The following is a 16,528-nucleotide window of genomic DNA, read 5'->3' on the forward strand; positions in this document are numbered from 1 at the left end:
GCAAAAGTAGATGATTTTTCTAATGCACGGGAGGCTGCTACTAACCAGGACACGGGCCCTGTCCTGAGCATACTGTCCAAGATCACCCTTCTTCATCATCTAGGCAGGTGTCTGTCACTGAGCTCTGCCTCAGCCACATCTTCTTGATTTTCTCCCACTGGACCTTTCTCAGGATCAGTGTACTCTGATAATCTGGGGGAAGGGAAAAGAAAAAAGATGAACCGTCTAATTAAAAGTCCCCCTCATTCCCACTGTCCTCATCTTATAAAATATCTGAATGTCGACAATCCACATACAAGCTAAATATCCATTTCTATTACCTTTCACCTTAAAGTATGTGTTCCCAGAGCCATGTGTCCTTTTTACCGCTTCCTTGGGCAGTGAAAGGAGAGGGTTTTGAAGGGGGACCGAGGGTAGAAGGAAGTACATTAGAAAGCCGAGAATGGAAGGAAGGCCCTGTACCTCTTGGAAGTTCCTCAGGATCTCCAGGCACACATAGTTTAGTCTGCATGATGCTGGGAGTGTGTTAAAGTTTGGCACTGTGGGGTGGGGACACAGTGGCCCCCATGACCTTCTCCACAGCGAGCTCTAGGGAGGAAGATGGGAAAGGACCTCCACTACTGTCACCTGAAACGGTTTGCTTTCTTCTTTTTTGTTTTAAGGCGCCATCTCACACGTAGTTAAAGCTTGCTAAGAACTCAGCTATGTAGCCCAGGTTGCCTTAAACTAACAGCAGTCCTCCTGCCTCAGCCTTCTGAGCACTGGATTACAAGGGTGAGCCTCTAGCAATAAGTCACGTACAAATTGAGTCACGTGCACATATCTAAAAAGGGGAGATACCTAAAAACCGTTAGTGAAGAGATATTATTCTGAATTTATGAAATGATTCTCTTCTAAATAATTGGAAATTTAGGTTTGCTTTTAAGGTCATTTTCAAGACTAGAAGTAATAAAATACAATTTAAGATGTTTTCATAAAACTCAGGGCTATCAAAATAAGTCATAACCTCTACTGTGGGACATGCCAGTGGTTTTGTTTCCTGTGCCCTCTGAATTGGTAGTGGGTGAGGCCTGGGGCTGCCTCCTTACTAGGAAGGACAGAGTTGTGTGGCCCCTGCCCGATGGTCCATGTTCTAACTCTCTGATTTGTACAAGAAGAAGCAGGGAGAAGTCAGCAAGGCGGCCAGCGCAGACAGTACGACAGAGGGCGCTCCTGCGGATGGCTTCACCGTCCTCTCCACCAAGAGCCTCTTCCTTGGCCAGAAGGTAGGCAGACAGCCCTCAGTCTGCTCCAGGGCCCTGGGAGAGGCCATAGGCTGAGATTCCTGGGTGCCACTCAGCTCAGAGGGTGGACAGACCAACTTTCGGGGGAGTGGCTTTGGAAGTAGCCCCAGGGAGGGGTGAATTCTGATAGAATCACCAAGCTGGGTCAGGGGATTCTGGCAGGTTCCAGGAAGGGGAGAGGGTAGTGCAAGAAGGCAAGAGGACCCTTGGGCTCAGCCTAGGTGAGGAGGTGCTCTGGAGGAGGCTAGTCCTCAGGTAGCATGGGTTGTACAGGGGGAGAAGTCCTGTCCAGCAGGTTCTGGTGGGCACTGATCTGGTCCAGGGAGCTGGGTTGTTCCTACCAGGGGCTTCTTCACTGACCCACCAGGCGACTCCTCGAGCCAGTTGTTTGTTTTAACCATGGGCAATAAATATATTTTCAGCCGTCCCAGTGATGCAGCTTTGCCAGGACGCCATGGTTTTGTAAAAGTTGATTCACTTTTATTGAAAATAAAAATGATGCAAAGGCTTTTAAGACCTGAAAATGAGAGTTGATTAAAAGAGGGGTGGGACTTGTCTCAGTTTTTTTTAAAATATGTTAAAAAAAATCTTTAAGGACTGAATTTGACCTTGCAGGTCCGTTTGCTTAAAGGTGGTGTAAATGGTTTAGAAGCTGCATCATTTTTAGGTCCTCACTGTCAGTTTTATTTTGCGTCACAATGACACCATTTTCTTGCTCACTCATTGCCAGTTGTCCCCAGCCCTTCCCTCTTCTGTCACTAATTGCACTCAGGCTCTCATGATGCAATTCCTGCGGTGACTGTTCCGGAATCTAACCATCGCTGTTTACGTTGTGTAACCATTATCTGTATTTTGTGTGCATTTTTCTAAAGCAGCAGCTCTAGTTGTCATCTTAAGGTCTGGGGCTTTGAAAGTTTAACTTCTACTCAGCACTAAAGGCAAACACCTGGGTCTACTTCCACACCTTTAATGCCCATCACATTGCCTCAGTTGCCACTGACATGTGAAATCCCTCTGCTGTTTAAGACTAGTCACTTATCTTCTCCTTCCCTAAGGAATGATTAGCTAGGGCCGGGAGGCCTAGTGAGCAGGGAGCACGGCTCAGTTTCTGGGGACAGCCAGCTTTTTCCTCACCCACCCTGCTCTTAGTCACCTCCACCCCGGCCTCTCCTGGTTCTGCTTCCCTCTGCTGCCATCCCAGAGGCAGCCACAGCCGGAACTCACATTCGCCTCACTACAAAAGACACACTTGCAAACAGTATGAGAGTACCCAGCCGTGGAAGTCCCATGTGCCAACACAGACGCCCTTCTGTTGCTCTGTTGATTCAGAAAGAGGGGTCCCGTCCACATTTGGGGTGTTGCCTGGAGCCTCGCTAAGGATACCTTGCTTGTGTCTGCAGGGCCGTAGGTGGCTGCTCTGTGCAGCTCTGCTCTCAGATCCTTCTGCTCTGATTGCAGAGGGAGTACCTCAGGGTAAACACTGTAAATCTCTTAATACTAACTGTCCCTCTCAGGGCTGGCAGGGGTTCAGAAAGCCACAGAAAAGTATCGATGCTCCAATAATTTGCAGATGGTCTGATGAGTAGAATGAAGGCATCAGGCTAGATCATGAAGCTAGTGTGCCTGTTTGAGATCTGGACTTCTGATAAAGACTTACTGAGACAGAACCCAGAGTAGAATGGGCAGCCCTAAGCAGAGGCACCGAATGCTGATCCACTTTCTGCACATTTAAACACTTCAGTCTTTGGATATCATGAAACCGCCCTTCTTGCTGAGTGTGTGTACAGCAGGATGTGCTGACACTCACGCTCCCCGGAAGAGGTCCCCAGAATCAGCAAACAGAGGCTGAGTAACCTCCATCATCTCAGGTCAGCCTGGGCACCCACATGAGAAATTAGGGTGCTCTATCCTTTCAAGAGCTCTCGACTCCTGTAGCCAGAGGCAGAGTAAGTGCAATCCAGGACACACTCCGAAGCAGCACTTCCAGGCCACTTACTGGCTTTGACTGTCAGGCAGCAGGCTAGCATGTAGTGTCGTGGGTGGGAGTCCATGTCACACAAAGCACGCTGGAGCCTGGCTCGGGCTTTAGTTTGGGTTTCATTGAACGTTTCTGAAAGTGTTCTTTAGAATATGGTTGTGGTAACCTGCTCTCTGCCCCTCATGTCCCATCTGTGACGGTGAAAGCACACTCGAATACAGCAAGCAGGTGAGAAAGGTGACCCTGGGCCACCCCAGCCCTGTGAGCCTGGTTGCTAAGCTGCTCACAGAAGGAACCAGTCCAGGGCTTAGGAGCCTGGGCTCTAATTGTTGTTAATGATGCATTTCACAGACTGAAGTCTCAGGAGAACCTGTGACTGTGATTTCCATGTTCACACACATGGTTGAATATTTTTCCTTTTTTTAAGAAAACAGTGCTGTGAGCCCGAATCCACGAATGTTTTGCCGTGTGGTTCCATTGAGACCTGGCTTTTCCTTAGCCGTTTGAGGACCTCATGGTTTATTTCAGACAAAACAACAGCAGCAACAAAACCCACTTGCAGTGCGTACATCCCTGTCTCTGTCAGTGGTGGTGGTTTTGTGGTAGAAGCTGTATTCGAGGCAGTTGGGAGATCAGGCTAGGCGGAGTGTAATTGAGTCCCTGATCAGACTCATGGTAGCAGGTGCTATAGGCCCGGGCAGCAGGTCTGGGAATTCCCTTTGACCCATGCTGCTTCTTCTGAGGGCGGGAAGTTGACAAGAGAGGGAGTTCTCATCTCCATCCCTCCATTCAGACCACCGCCCAGCCTCTGAGCAGAGCAGGGAATGCTGATGGGGTCATGCGGCACGGCCCACCCTGGCCTCTGGCACTTTCTGGACGTCCATGTCTTTCTGGAGTACTGCTTGGCCAGAAGCCCACCACATGGTGTCCCTAGGCCCAAGGCTCTGGGAAGGTTCAGGCTAGAAACATGGGTGATAAGGGACAGCACAGATGTGAAGACAGGAGTGGCCTGCTGTGGCCTCTGGGAAAGATGTTCTATTGAAGACAACTCCCTCCCATTCCCCTTCACGGGAAAGTGGACTCTGAGGGCAGGAAAAGAATTGCTCTAGATGTAAGTTAGGAAAGTGAGGCCAGCCCAGGCGTCCCTCGTTGTTGTTGTGAATGACACCAAAGTTTGACAGTTACAGGTAGACCCAACACACCAATCAAAAGATCTGTAATAACTACCCACATGTCTTAAAATTGAATTTCCAATCCGATTTTAAAAGGGATTGTACCATTTCCTTCAGCCAGCTAGGTCAGGTCAGGGTATAGAACAGGCTGCTTGCTTCTCTCCATCATTGGCCAACACTCTCCCGACCTCCCCACCTAGGGAAGGCCAGACGGGCTTCCAGCTGCTGGAGTGCAAGCCTGGCCGAGGGCCCAGTTACTGAGCCTGCATTTCCTTTAATCCTACCTTACAGTAGAGGAGATGTTCATTTCACCCCAAGAGTTACATCTGATGGTGTTTGATGTTCATTGCTAAATGGGACAGAACCACCCTAGGAGAGGTCTGGGTATAGATGTCAGGGAGAGGTACCACAGGGTTGAGAGCTGAATGATCAGTCACCTGTGGGGGAAGGGACCTTGCAGTTTTCTAGGCTAAGTCCCTTTGTTCCAGCTGTAGCCAAAAGGACACACTCCTGCTCTCTTATTGACAACACCCAGTACTCTGTCTGCAGCAGCCACGAGGATACACAGCCGCACTGAAGTTCTCATGCCATGGTGTAAAACCCAAGTGTTTAATCTTCACTTTACACAGGCACTGAAACCACTAACGATCTCCTCCTTCCCGGGAAACCGGACTATTGGGAATTTCCACAATTCTCTGGCAGTCTGATTTGTAATACAAGTCCCTCTCCTCTGCCATATGATCTGTACTCACATGCTCTTTGACTGAGAGGAGACCTATCCTGACTGATTCTTGTTTTGGCCCAGGACATGGTGGTTCAGGTGTGGATAACTAGACCTTGTGGTCCTTTCGGGGCTTATGCACACATAGCCCATATGCACTGTGTTCCTGGGTTTTCTTCTCTTATCTAGTGTCTTTTTTTCTGTTGATGGTCATCTCACTAATGACCTTTGCCATTGGTTCAGCCTGCCCAAGCCAAGGTAATTACCTGTTCTTCTTTACAAAGAGTGAGCCAGTTCTTCTTTCCCTACCAGTCTCTGCCAAACGCTGTAGACCAGAGGATTTTTAATTTTTTCATGCTTGTGTACATTCTATAACAGCAGCAGAGTCTTGTAGCCCAGTGCCATGGTCTGAACATCCATGCTGTGCCCTGACACATAAGCACAGATGGACAGTCCCAACATTAGCCTCATGCTTAGATGTGAGTGAGACTGTCAGCCCTCCATTAGCTGGAAATTACCAGCACTAAGTAACAGGCCTCCTGAGGTGCACTGGTCCTTACTTTCAAGAACGCTTTCCATCAGTGATGAGGCCAGAAAGGACTAGGAATTCTCCAAGGAACTGAGTTCTGTTTGCAGCTGCTTCCTACCTTCAGCAAAGGTTTCCCCAGAGAGCCCATTTCCCTGGACATAGGTGTTGCTCCCCAGAACAGTCAAGGGCTGGCCACTGATGGTCTCAGGATGATGCTTCCTGGCTAGTAGAATCAGAGCCTGTGAAAACAGTTGCTTCTCCACTGAATATAACCATACAATTAGAAAAAAAAAGTTTTAAGGGTTAAACCTGCATGACTTTTCAACGTATCATCCAGTAGATACTTAAATGTGTGCACCTTCATGCCACACCGAGCAAAGGATTCCTTTCCCGTTTTATCCTTTACCAACCTCTTGCCTTTTCACAGTGTGATTTGGTTGGTTGGTTGGTGGAGGCATGGGATATTGGCTTAGTTTGTTGTTATGAGTAGCATTTCCTTGGAGTCTGTGCCCACCCTGCCCTCCTCCCATCAGGAAGGAGCAGCCAGGGCCTAGTGCATCTGCCTCTAGGACCAAGAGCCCCTGATAGGCAGCTTGATAAGGAAACCTGATGACTTTCTTCTGCTGCTTTGGGGATGCGACTAGCCCCCAAATCACCATAAGGTGCTAGGAAGAGAAAGCCCCGGTGTAGAAATTGGGCCTTTCTTCTTTGTATCTTTCTTTGGCCGAACAACCACATTCATTTCTACCATTGCTTTCTCCCAAAGGACTTTTAGACTTTGAGAATCTAGCAGCTTTTAGGGATCAGAAATTTGGGGGTGTATTTCTCTTGCATATAGTTTACCAACCTTTTTTTTCTTTAAAACAAAATGTTTGGCCCCAGAAGTTCAACACCTTGGGGCTCAATAGCCAGGAGCCACCCTGGCTTGCACTCCATCTATACCCTCCATAGTGAACTTCAGGACAGGGCTTCAGTCCTGCTGCCCCCTGCAGGCTCAGGCACTCCCTAAGCCTAGGTCTTGGCAGGTCTGTGGGCTGCAGATGCTACAGTTGACATCAGTGAAGACAAGTGATGACAAGACAGAGACTGTGAACATGCAAGCTTAGCCACACCTGAACCTACAGAAAAGCGGGAGCAGGGCCAGGACAGCCGAATCCAGCACCCACTGCTCTTAGTTAGTGACCAAGGGTTGCCATGGCAACAGAGCAGCAGTGGGAGAAAGGTCAGTGGCCCTTCAGAAAGACCCAGTTGATGGGGCAGACACAACGCAAGGTATTTGCAAGCCAGCCATCAGCCTCAGTGCAACCTGACCAGTGTGGTGACATTATTTTTAAGAAGACACATTGTCTTTCTGGAGAACTACTGGGTTTCTCGCCAGGTGTCCCCAGAACTCCAACATTGTGTGACTAATGGGCGCATAAAATTAAATGTCCCCAAGCAACAGACCATTCTTGCTCTTTGCTATTCCTGAGCAAGATGGAAGGAGGGAGGGACAGCCAGCAGCTACAGTGGTGAAGAAGCCTTAAAGATCTGCAAACGCTTGCAAGACAGTGGCACTTTGTAGGTGTACACACCGCCAGGTAGGGTTTCTCCACTGCCTTAGTGCCCAAGGACAAGGACCCCTCCTCCTCCCACACTGAGCACCCTGGTTCCTCTACAGGAAAACTGCCAGCTCTTTCCCAGGCCCACGCGGCTTGTGCTTCCCTTTCACCCTAAGCAACATCTGCAGGTTCTGAATGCCCCGCCTAGCTTGCTTCTAGCAGTCTGTGGCACTGGAGTCTTCTGTTTGAAGTAGATCCACAATTCCAGCGGCTCCTGTTTCTCTCTGTGCCCGGTGCACTGTGAGCATCACCGCCTCACCCGTGTCCAGGGTTCACTGCTCTGCAACTTGCCGGCTCTCCTGTTATTTCCCACCTCATGCTTTTCTTTTCAGCTGAACCTTATTCACAGTGAAATCAGTAATTTAGCCGGCTTTGAGGTGGAGGCCATAATCAATCCTACCAATGCTGACATTGACCTTAAAGATGACCTAGGTAATTGGGGATGGGGTTTGGCACCACCAGCTGTCAGATGAGAATTTATGGAACCCAGAATTTAGGCTTTTAATTTGCCTAGACTTAAGCATGGTCAAGGCAAATCCCCAATCCTTGATTAGCATTTGGTTGTAGACCTTAAATACTGACTCTATCTAGGCCACTCCAAATGGAGATGGTTTCATGTCTCATCGATTGTGATTGGCTACTTCCCCTGGATTGCAAATACATCACCATCTAAATTCTCTTCCATAATGATCAGACTGGCTGCTGGTTTCTTGGGAGGGATTTTAAATTGTGTTTTTTTTTTTTTTTTTGGTTTGTTTTTGTTGTTCGTTTTCGTTCCTTTTTGTTTATTTATTTTTTAAGCTGAAAAATCTCAGGTAACTACAAAACAATAGTTTCTCCATTTCAGCTTTGGCTAGAATGACACTCAGAGTGTGTGAAGGAAAGCAAGCTAGATTTTTGTCGTGGAGCTGTCCTTTATTCAAAAGCAAATCAGAAGCTCTTGTCCTCACTCAGCCTTTGCTTCCGTGCAGTGTGTGACTGACTGCCACCCGCATTCACTGTGGCTGGAGGAGATTACTCAGAAGGGCAGACTCTGAGTTTATCCCCATGCAAGGAGAGCAGACGTTCAGCACAAGCTGAAAGGTTTCCTCAGGTGTCCCCACTCTGTGGTTTCACTCATGAGAGGAACTGTCAGCTCAAGGCATGGTCAGTACCCTTCTGGGTATAGCCTTGCCAGGGCACACTGGCTCGTCGGATGCCTCCGGGGTCAGTGCCCTCCAACACTGACCACAGGCTGTTCTCCGTGCCCTCTGCTCCCAGCTGCAGCTGCCTTTGTCCTAACCTGATGGGGTTCTCATCAAGGGCCGCTCCCACCCACACAGACAGGAGCGAAGTGCCCGGGTTGGGATTTGTTTTCCACGTGCTTCAGCAGATGCCATCTGTGAAACAAAAGGGCAGAGGCCGTAAATGCCAACAGTCTGTCCAAAGTATGCTGGAAGGACTCGCTGGGAAAAGAGAAGAGCCTGGAAAAATACTTCCACCCATTCAGGGGGAAAAAAACAGGCAACCCTGTACATATATCTGGGCTGGTTTCTTGCTGTTACTTGAAGGGAGGCAAAGCTGGTAAATGCCAGAGGAAAAATCAAAGCCTCCAAGTTGACTGCTACAGAGCAATGGAGAAACTCATTGTTGTGGTTGGCCTGACAGTCCACCTGTTTTCAAAGCAGATGCCATGTTTCTGTAGCCTACTCAGTGGGGGGCCAGCATTGGACAGGCTTCTGCAGGGTGAAGTGGGGCATCCGTTGTTTTATTTCTTTTGATCTTTGGAAATGATCTCATGTGTGTTTATCTCTCTTTTTTTTTTTTTGACTTGTCATTCAAATGTTTAATTTAAACATGTCACATTTGATATTCCTCCTCCTGTCCTCACTCCCATCCACATGTGCGCACACTGCGTGGACTGATTGCCCCTTGGGCTCATATGTTGGAATCGACCAGGTAGGCCAGCCCTGCCATTGGGGCATTAGTAAATGTGCCTGTGCGTGGGTCTCGGTCCAACACAGTTGATCTACATCTGTTTACCTGTTATAGTTGCAAGTTGTTCAGGCTGACATTGCCTCCATCGACAGTGATGCTGTCGTTCACCCGACAAACACTGACTTCTACATCGGTGGTGAAGTAGGTAATGCCGAGCTGGGTGCTGCCGAGTGTGTGTGTGCATGGGCAGTCGGCGGCCGCGCAGACAGCTTGATCCTTTGACAGCTACGCAGGCTGCATTCATTTCACACTTCCAGCCGTCCTGACCTTCCCGGGGCCTTCGTCCCTGGGTTGTGAACTGGAGAAATACAGCTGGCCTCCAGCCAGCGCATCATGCAGCTGCCCCGTGGGCACTTCTGGTTTGGAAACTGGCTCGGCAGCAGCGTTTCTTTCTCCACCTCCCGAGGTATAGCTTTGTTGGAGACTGGGTTCCCGGAGGTTTCAGTTCCAGGCAGGTAGGGCCACTTCTGTGCCCTCATCAGAATAGAGAGGCAAACTCCTGTGCACAGGGCTCTGTGCCCACCCCGCTTTCTTATGTCAGAAGCATGCTCATTCTTGTGAATGGCCTCACAGCTCAGACACACAGAGGGGTCGTCACCCTTTCTAAATGTGTTCCCACATGGAGGGTTTCAGATTGAAGGTGTATTTAATAAGCTGTTCTTGGTCAGCACTTGAGAAGCACTGTGCTAGACACAGAAAGCACTTGGGTCTCCCCTGCAGCTGTTCCTCAGTGTGGCTGAGGTGAGAGCAAGAGGGATGCAGACTCCCTGTGTGGGCTCAGGACTCAGCTCTGCCCTGAGGGTATGTCATGAGGAGGCATTCCCTACCCAGGAGGAACTGGACTCCTAGCTTCAGTCTCTACCAGTTTGAAGACCTGGCCAAGTCCTGTAAGCCTCCATGCCTCATTGTCTCTACTTGGTAATGAGGATTATGTGAAGAGTAGGCAGAGCACCGTGTCTGGTGTCTTGCTCCTGGATTGTGCTTGCTGGTAGCCTCACTGTTATGTGCATCTGTGATCTAACGTAGGTGTGCAGGGCCTAAGCAGTGTTCTGAGTGTGGCCCCCAAGGCTGCTTCCAAAGAGAACGATGCCATTCCTAGTCAGCACCAAGTCCTGTGGTGTTGGAGGGTGGCCTGCGGAGTCCTGGGCACTAGGTGCAGAGAGGTTAGGACTGGACTGCCCCACTTGGCCCAGTGCCACCAGCACAGTCTGCTCTCACACTCGCTTCAGACATTGCAGTTTGCACTGATGATTCTCCTGGGAATTTGGATTTCAGACATGGATGGAAAAGTGAATAGTTGGCAAGTGTGCCAGGCCAGAATGAAACCAGGCTGCAGGCAGTTAAATCCCCTCCTAAGAAGGCGGCTTAAAGAAAGATGTTTCCTTTCTCAACTCAATAAAAACTTGATGGGGAGGAAGTACTTATTTGGAGAAAAGTCAATAAGTGAATGGCACAGGTTTGGTCCTGTTAGCTGGGAATGCCTAAAGCCTGATCATCCTGTCATCCAGGGTGTTGGACTCAGTGGAGACTCTGAAGACCCCGGGCAGAGTGTCTCACTCAGGCCCGAGGGACGGCTGGCTCCTAGTCGGCAGAACTGGCCATAGGGGAAGAGATAGAAGTTTTGAGACAGGGTTGCAGCCGGTGAGGGAGTGACATGCAGAGCGAGCTGTGGCCTCCCCGATTGGGACTGGTCTTGTTGGGTAGTGCCAGTACCGACACTCCACCCTGACATACACAGAGATTGCTGTCTTCTGTGGCTCGTCAGACAGCGTGAACAAGGTCATGGAACCATCACTGTCACAGCTAGGAAAACCTCAGCAGGAGGAAAGACTACCAGACGGGAATCCAGTCTTCCAAAGCCCACCCACCTCTGTTCTCTGCCTAGAGATCCAGTCCAAACTAGTACTGACCTCAGAGACCTTGTACAATCGCAAAACAATAATAATCCAGATTCATGCATGGCCTCAATTGGTTCCAGCTCCCACCTTGATGTGAGAGAAGGGAAGAGAGGAAGAAGCTGGGAGGAAATGGCTGCACTTGGCACTTTGGGTGTGAGTTCCTGAGTCCTGAGACTGCTGGAAGAAGGGATTCGAGTGCAGGAATGCTTAGCCCTGTGATTAACTTTACCCATCAAAAGTTCTTTCTAACAGTGAAATAGACCACAGGCTGAGCCTGACATTTGTCCAAGCCTAAATTTTTGCTTAGGCTGTTTTGAACACTGATACTTATGCCTGCTTTCTAAGCATGAAATAATGTTCTTGTTCTCATGGGAGTAACACATGTTTATGCTTGGGGGCAAATCAGCGATTGCTTTATGATTAACCCTGAAGTGGATCCTAAAAATCAAGAGCCTCACATTAAGAGTGTTGACAATATGGTTGAAAATGGGCCTGTTTCTTGTTAAAAAGTACACGTGTGTCTACATGAACATGTGCATACATATGTGTGTGTAGGAGTCGAGTCCTGACTGGGTTGATTGCCTGTGACCTAGGGTTCAGTTTTTAAGTTTGAGAAATGCATTAAGTGTATTTCCAGCTTGCAGTTGCACTTCTAATTAAAGCAATATTTAACCATAAGTAAAAGTTTTAAAGTAAACACTCTTCCTAAGATAAAACACCTTTAATTATCAGCAGCCTATTTTCTTAGGAAATGTTTTATATCTTAAAGGGAATCAGTGGTCTTCATAAGTGAAGTACTGACTTTATTTCCCACCTTGCTCAGTCCTCACCTCAGAGGAGACGTGAGGGAATGTGAGCCTTAGACAGTAACCACAGAGTATCCGTCCCTCTTCACACTCGACACAGGTTAAAAGAAAGACTAGATTAATGAACGGATGGGCTTGGACCCCACACTCCTTTTCCTCAGCCACATGAGGAACTGACCCTCTATGGGGGTCTCCCATCTGGGCCGTATCTACTTTTGAGTGGTAGAGTGGGGACATGAGGCCTGGAGTGGTCCCCTGAGACACATGGCACATTCAGTTGCCACTCTGGTGCTGAAGGTTCCTATAAACGTGGAGTAGCAGCAGGTGAAAGTCTTTGGAATGACTTTGAGCCACATAAAGTTCAGGGTGCTTTCAGGAAGGTAAAAGGCATGAGAGCATTCTGAGCTGCTGAGGACAGACACAGGATCTCACCACGAGAATCTCAAGCCCCGTCCTGTCTTAGCTGAGGACTCCTTGCGGGCTGTGGACTGCCCACCGCTCTCATCCATGCACCTTGACTTCTGCAGTACAGTGATGGTTCAGTCCCTGCCAGTAGCCCTGGTCTGTCTCACCTGTGACAGTGCTTCCAGACACTTCCTAGGGTTAGGAACATCCGAGGAACATGCATGTACACAAGACAGGTTTTGTTAAGACAGTTTGTTCTGGGCTGGTACTTTCCAGTAGACCTTGACCAGCCCAGGTGCACTTAGGCTTTCCAAGATAAGTGGTGAATCTTAAGGGGAGTATTTCATCCTCTTCAAGGAAAAGGACTTTGAAATGCACAAAACTGAGGAACCAGAGCTTAAGGAAGACTAGGACTCGGTTCAGGACGAACCTGACAAGCTGCTGTTGCCACAGCTGAGATTGCTGCAGGTGGCCCACATGAGCTGTGGAGCCTAAGTTCTCACAGGTGCTGGTCATCGTGGCTTTCATAGCAAGTGTCCAGGCTTCAGAAAGGCCTTTTTAAAGTTGGGTCCTAAGCAGCCAAGTCATCCTTTCCCAAGCGTTGTGCAGTACCAGTTCATCTTTAAGCTCTGCTTCTGATGTTTTCTCCTTTCCCTAAAGCTATTCTGAATCATTAATGTAATTAAGAAAATATTGTCTGAGACCATTTTTTCTTTCTTTCTTTTTTCTATTTATTTAATTCACATATGTCACCAAAGCTGCAAAACAGGAACTAAGCATGTAGTGCTGACCCAGAGGTAGCCAAATGGGAACACTTTCTCCCTGGCCTCCTCCCGGGAGTCCTGGCTGCCTGATAGGAGGAGTGTGTGCTACTGTTTCACAGGCCGCCTTATTTGGGGCTTCTCCCCAAAAGAGGCCTCAGCAGACCCGTCGGAAGCCAGTGCCACCTGGTTTCTCATGCCAGTGGGAGTCGTGCAGGCCAGGCGTGTTTGCCAATCATGTTTGCCAAGTACAGATGCCGCCGCCGCCTTCATATCTCTGGTGTCCCCACCTCAGTCACCCCGAGAGAGGGGCAGCAAAAGAAGCCAGAAAGAACTGTGGTGCCTAGTGGCCACTGTCCAAGGACAAATCCTTTCTAGGTTTTTCACACTCTGACCAGCCAAAGCGTAGGTCCTGTTTTGCAGCTTTGTGAAAATGTAGCTGCTCAGACCACTTAAAGAATGTAATCAAGTGACCTGTTGAGTGTCTGTGTGCCACAGACAGGGGTGGCACTCTGACCCTGCCCTGCCCTTGCCTAGGAAACACACTGGAGAAGAAGGGTGGCAAGGAGTTTGTAGAAGCTGTTCTGGAACTTCGGAAAAAGAACGGGCCCTTGGAAGTAGCTGGAGGTAAGGTGGGAAGGGCCCTTTGCTCATCCAGTGTGACTTGCATAGTACTAGGGAAGAGCTGAGAGTTGAGGGTATATAGTAGTGCCGCTCTGTCTACAAGCTGGAAGACCTGTGAGCTTGACCACTCAGAACGCAGCCTGTGCATAGTCAGCAGCTGAAGCCTCCTGAAAACCACCTTCATATTTAAAAATTATTTAGTAGCTCCTGTCTGGCGTCTCCATCTCAAACGCAAAGGAATTACAGCAGCCAAGTTTGACAGATCTGAGAGCTGGGAACAATCGAGGGTGAGACTGAGCCACCTGCAAGGCCGCTAGTGAGCCATCCTCTTCGGCCACTGGGCTTTTAACGGGAACCACAAACACCTGTTGCTCATGTGCCGTAACCACCACTCTTGGTTGGAGAGGGAAGAAAAAAGCTGGGGACATCCATGGGGGATGGGCTGAAATCTGGAGTAGGGCTCGAGTTTGGGGATCTTAGAGGGTTAGCAGGTCTGAAGAACAGGGCTTCCTAGGTCCATCAAAGGGGAGGGGCACCTGCTGTGCATGAAGACAGACTCTCCTCTTCCTCATTTCTTACTATGCAATCCTGGATGCCTATTTTATCAAGGCCTTCTGTTTCAAAAGTAAATCTTGACTAAATGTGGACATTAGTAATTATATATAATGTCTGCAGAAGTCCTCTCAGGAGAGGCAGCCGGCCTTGCCCAGCGATGCACTGTCATATGCATCCTGGACTAGTGTCATGGTCCTGTAGCAATGAAGGAGGAACTTTGATCCGCGCCATGCCTCTTCTGTTGTCCTGTAAGGGGCACGATGTGCAGAGCACCAGTGGAAAGCTCCTGTAGGCAGCCCCACCTAGGCCAGCCTTGAACAAGGGTGGCCACGGACGAAGGTGACTGCAGCAGGGGCTGCTGGCTGCTCCTCCCAGTACTCCCATTGCAGGCCCACCAGTGCCCCTTGGCCCTTGATGTGGTCCGATGGGAGGCAGTCACAACCAGAGCTGTGACTGTGGGAAGGCTGTTAGATTTAGAATGGTTCAGGTTACTCTTGCTTGTTTTAATAACATTTTTTGGTCTTGATTCTAAGCTATTAGGATTTTGTTGTTGTTATCCAAGCTGGTCTCAAACTTGGACTCAGGTGATGTTTTTATCCCAGCCTCTCAAGTGCTGGGATTATACCTGGCTTAGGAAAGTGTCAGGAGAGCAAAACCTCCCTCTGCCCAGAGCTAATCTGTTATGTGTTGTATTCTAGCCCTTTCCAACTCAGTTTAGCACCAACTTCAAATGCTCCTAACCATAGGGCTCATGTCAGCCCTTTAGCCCAGAGCATGTGCACCTAGTGAGCACAGCCCTACAAAACTATTAATGGCACCATGAGACCCTACAGAGTGGCCTTAACAGGGCCCTGGGGACAATGCTGATGATTCAACAAAACAGGCTTTGACACTCAAGCAAACCAAGAACTTGAGTGTCTTCCTGTAGCAGCCCCTGAAGTGTGCTGGCTCCAGAGCTGCTCCAGGAGACATCAGGCTGTTTATAGCTCATGCATGTGGCAAAACCTTGAGGCTGTACCCTTAGATGTCACAAAGGGGAGGAGACAGTCATGGAGATTTGTGTCTGGAAACTGGCCCCTCCTCAAGAAAGGGAAGAGTTGCATCCTAAAGAGCCCATCTTGTTCTGTCATTGGGGCCAGGATCAGGTCACACAACCAGGCTGCTGCTGCTTCAAAGCCTCCAACCCCAGGCTGCGTGACCCGTGTGTAGGAAGTTAGAGGGCCGACACAGTTACTCACTGACATGCAGTGGAACTGATGGGTAAAGCCCACGCCTTGCTTCTGAGGCAGAGGGACTCACTGACATTCTTCTACAGCTCCTGGTAGCAGTAAGTCAAGTGCTGCTGTCTGAGTAGGGAGATGCCTGAGGAGGGTTCCCAGCTCAAGCTGGTGTAGGAGCTGGAGAATGGAAGTGACTGCAGTCTTCCTTGGACACAGGCCCACAGAGGCAGCTAGGGGATCACTAGAGCAAGAGAGCAGGTGAGCAGGTGTGGGTTTGGCCTCCTGTGACATGTGCTTCTTCTTATCCCTTCCAGCTGCTGTTAGTGCAGGCCATGGCCTGCCCGCCAAGTTTGTGATTCACTGTAATAGTCCAGTCTGGGGTGCAGACAAGTGTGAAGAACTTCTGGAAAAGACAGTGAAAAACTGCTTGGCCCTAGCTGATGACAGGAAGCTGAAATCCATCGCCTTCCCATCCATTGGCAGTGGCAGGTATGGGCACAGGAGTGCAACCATGTCAGTCATGGTGTGTTTTCTGCTCTGCGATCATGGCCCCTGAGCATAGAGCTGTCACCTGAGGCAAGGTCTGCTGAGGCTGCCTCCAAGCCTTGCTTCCGCCTGAAGCACAGTCAAAAGAATGCCAAGGTAAACAGTGGGGTGCTGGGGCTAGAGAGTCTGCTTGGCTCTTATAGCACTTCCTGCTCTTGCAGGGTACCGGTTCCCAGCATCCGCCTGCAGTGGCTTACAACTGCCTATAACTCAAGCTTCAGAGTAACACACTTTTGGCCTCTGCAGGCCCCTATATGCAGGTAGCATACACAGATATACATACACATACATTTAAAAAAAATCATTAAAAAATATGGTGTGCTGATGAAGACTTAGAAAGATCTAAAACTCTGTGACAGCAAGTGTCATCACAGAGAAGTCTACAGATAGACCTCACAGGGTCTTGAGGGGCACTAAGACTCAGGTGGATTCAATCAGGAGTGGGAATGCAG

The 16,528-nt window shown here is 49.2% G+C and overlaps 1 protein-coding gene across 4 annotated transcripts in view; it reads left to right on the top strand.

Annotated features, from left to right (window-relative positions):
* LOC131910903 (core histone macro-H2A.1) overlaps nucleotides 1-16,528 on the top strand; it is a 64,685-nt gene that overhangs the window by 40,064 nt on the left and 8,093 nt on the right. The window contains exons 5-8 of one of the 4 annotated variants that reach the window (XM_059262830.1): nucleotides 1,155-1,265; nucleotides 9,316-9,406; nucleotides 13,669-13,758; nucleotides 15,845-16,019. In XM_059262830.1, the coding sequence (XP_059118813.1) occupies nucleotides 1,155-1,265; nucleotides 9,316-9,406; nucleotides 13,669-13,758; nucleotides 15,845-16,019 (467 nt within the window). Of the gene's footprint in view, nucleotides 1-1,154; nucleotides 1,266-7,616; nucleotides 7,717-9,315; nucleotides 9,407-13,668; nucleotides 13,759-15,844; nucleotides 16,020-16,528 lie in introns of all 4 variants that reach the window. The other 3 variants (XM_059262831.1, XM_059262828.1, XM_059262829.1) reach the window with 3 other exon arrangements.

This window comes from Peromyscus eremicus, chromosome 5, assembly GCF_949786415.1.
Source record: "Peromyscus eremicus chromosome 5, PerEre_H2_v1, whole genome shotgun sequence".
Taxonomy (NCBI): Eukaryota; Metazoa; Chordata; class Mammalia; order Rodentia; family Cricetidae; genus Peromyscus; species Peromyscus eremicus.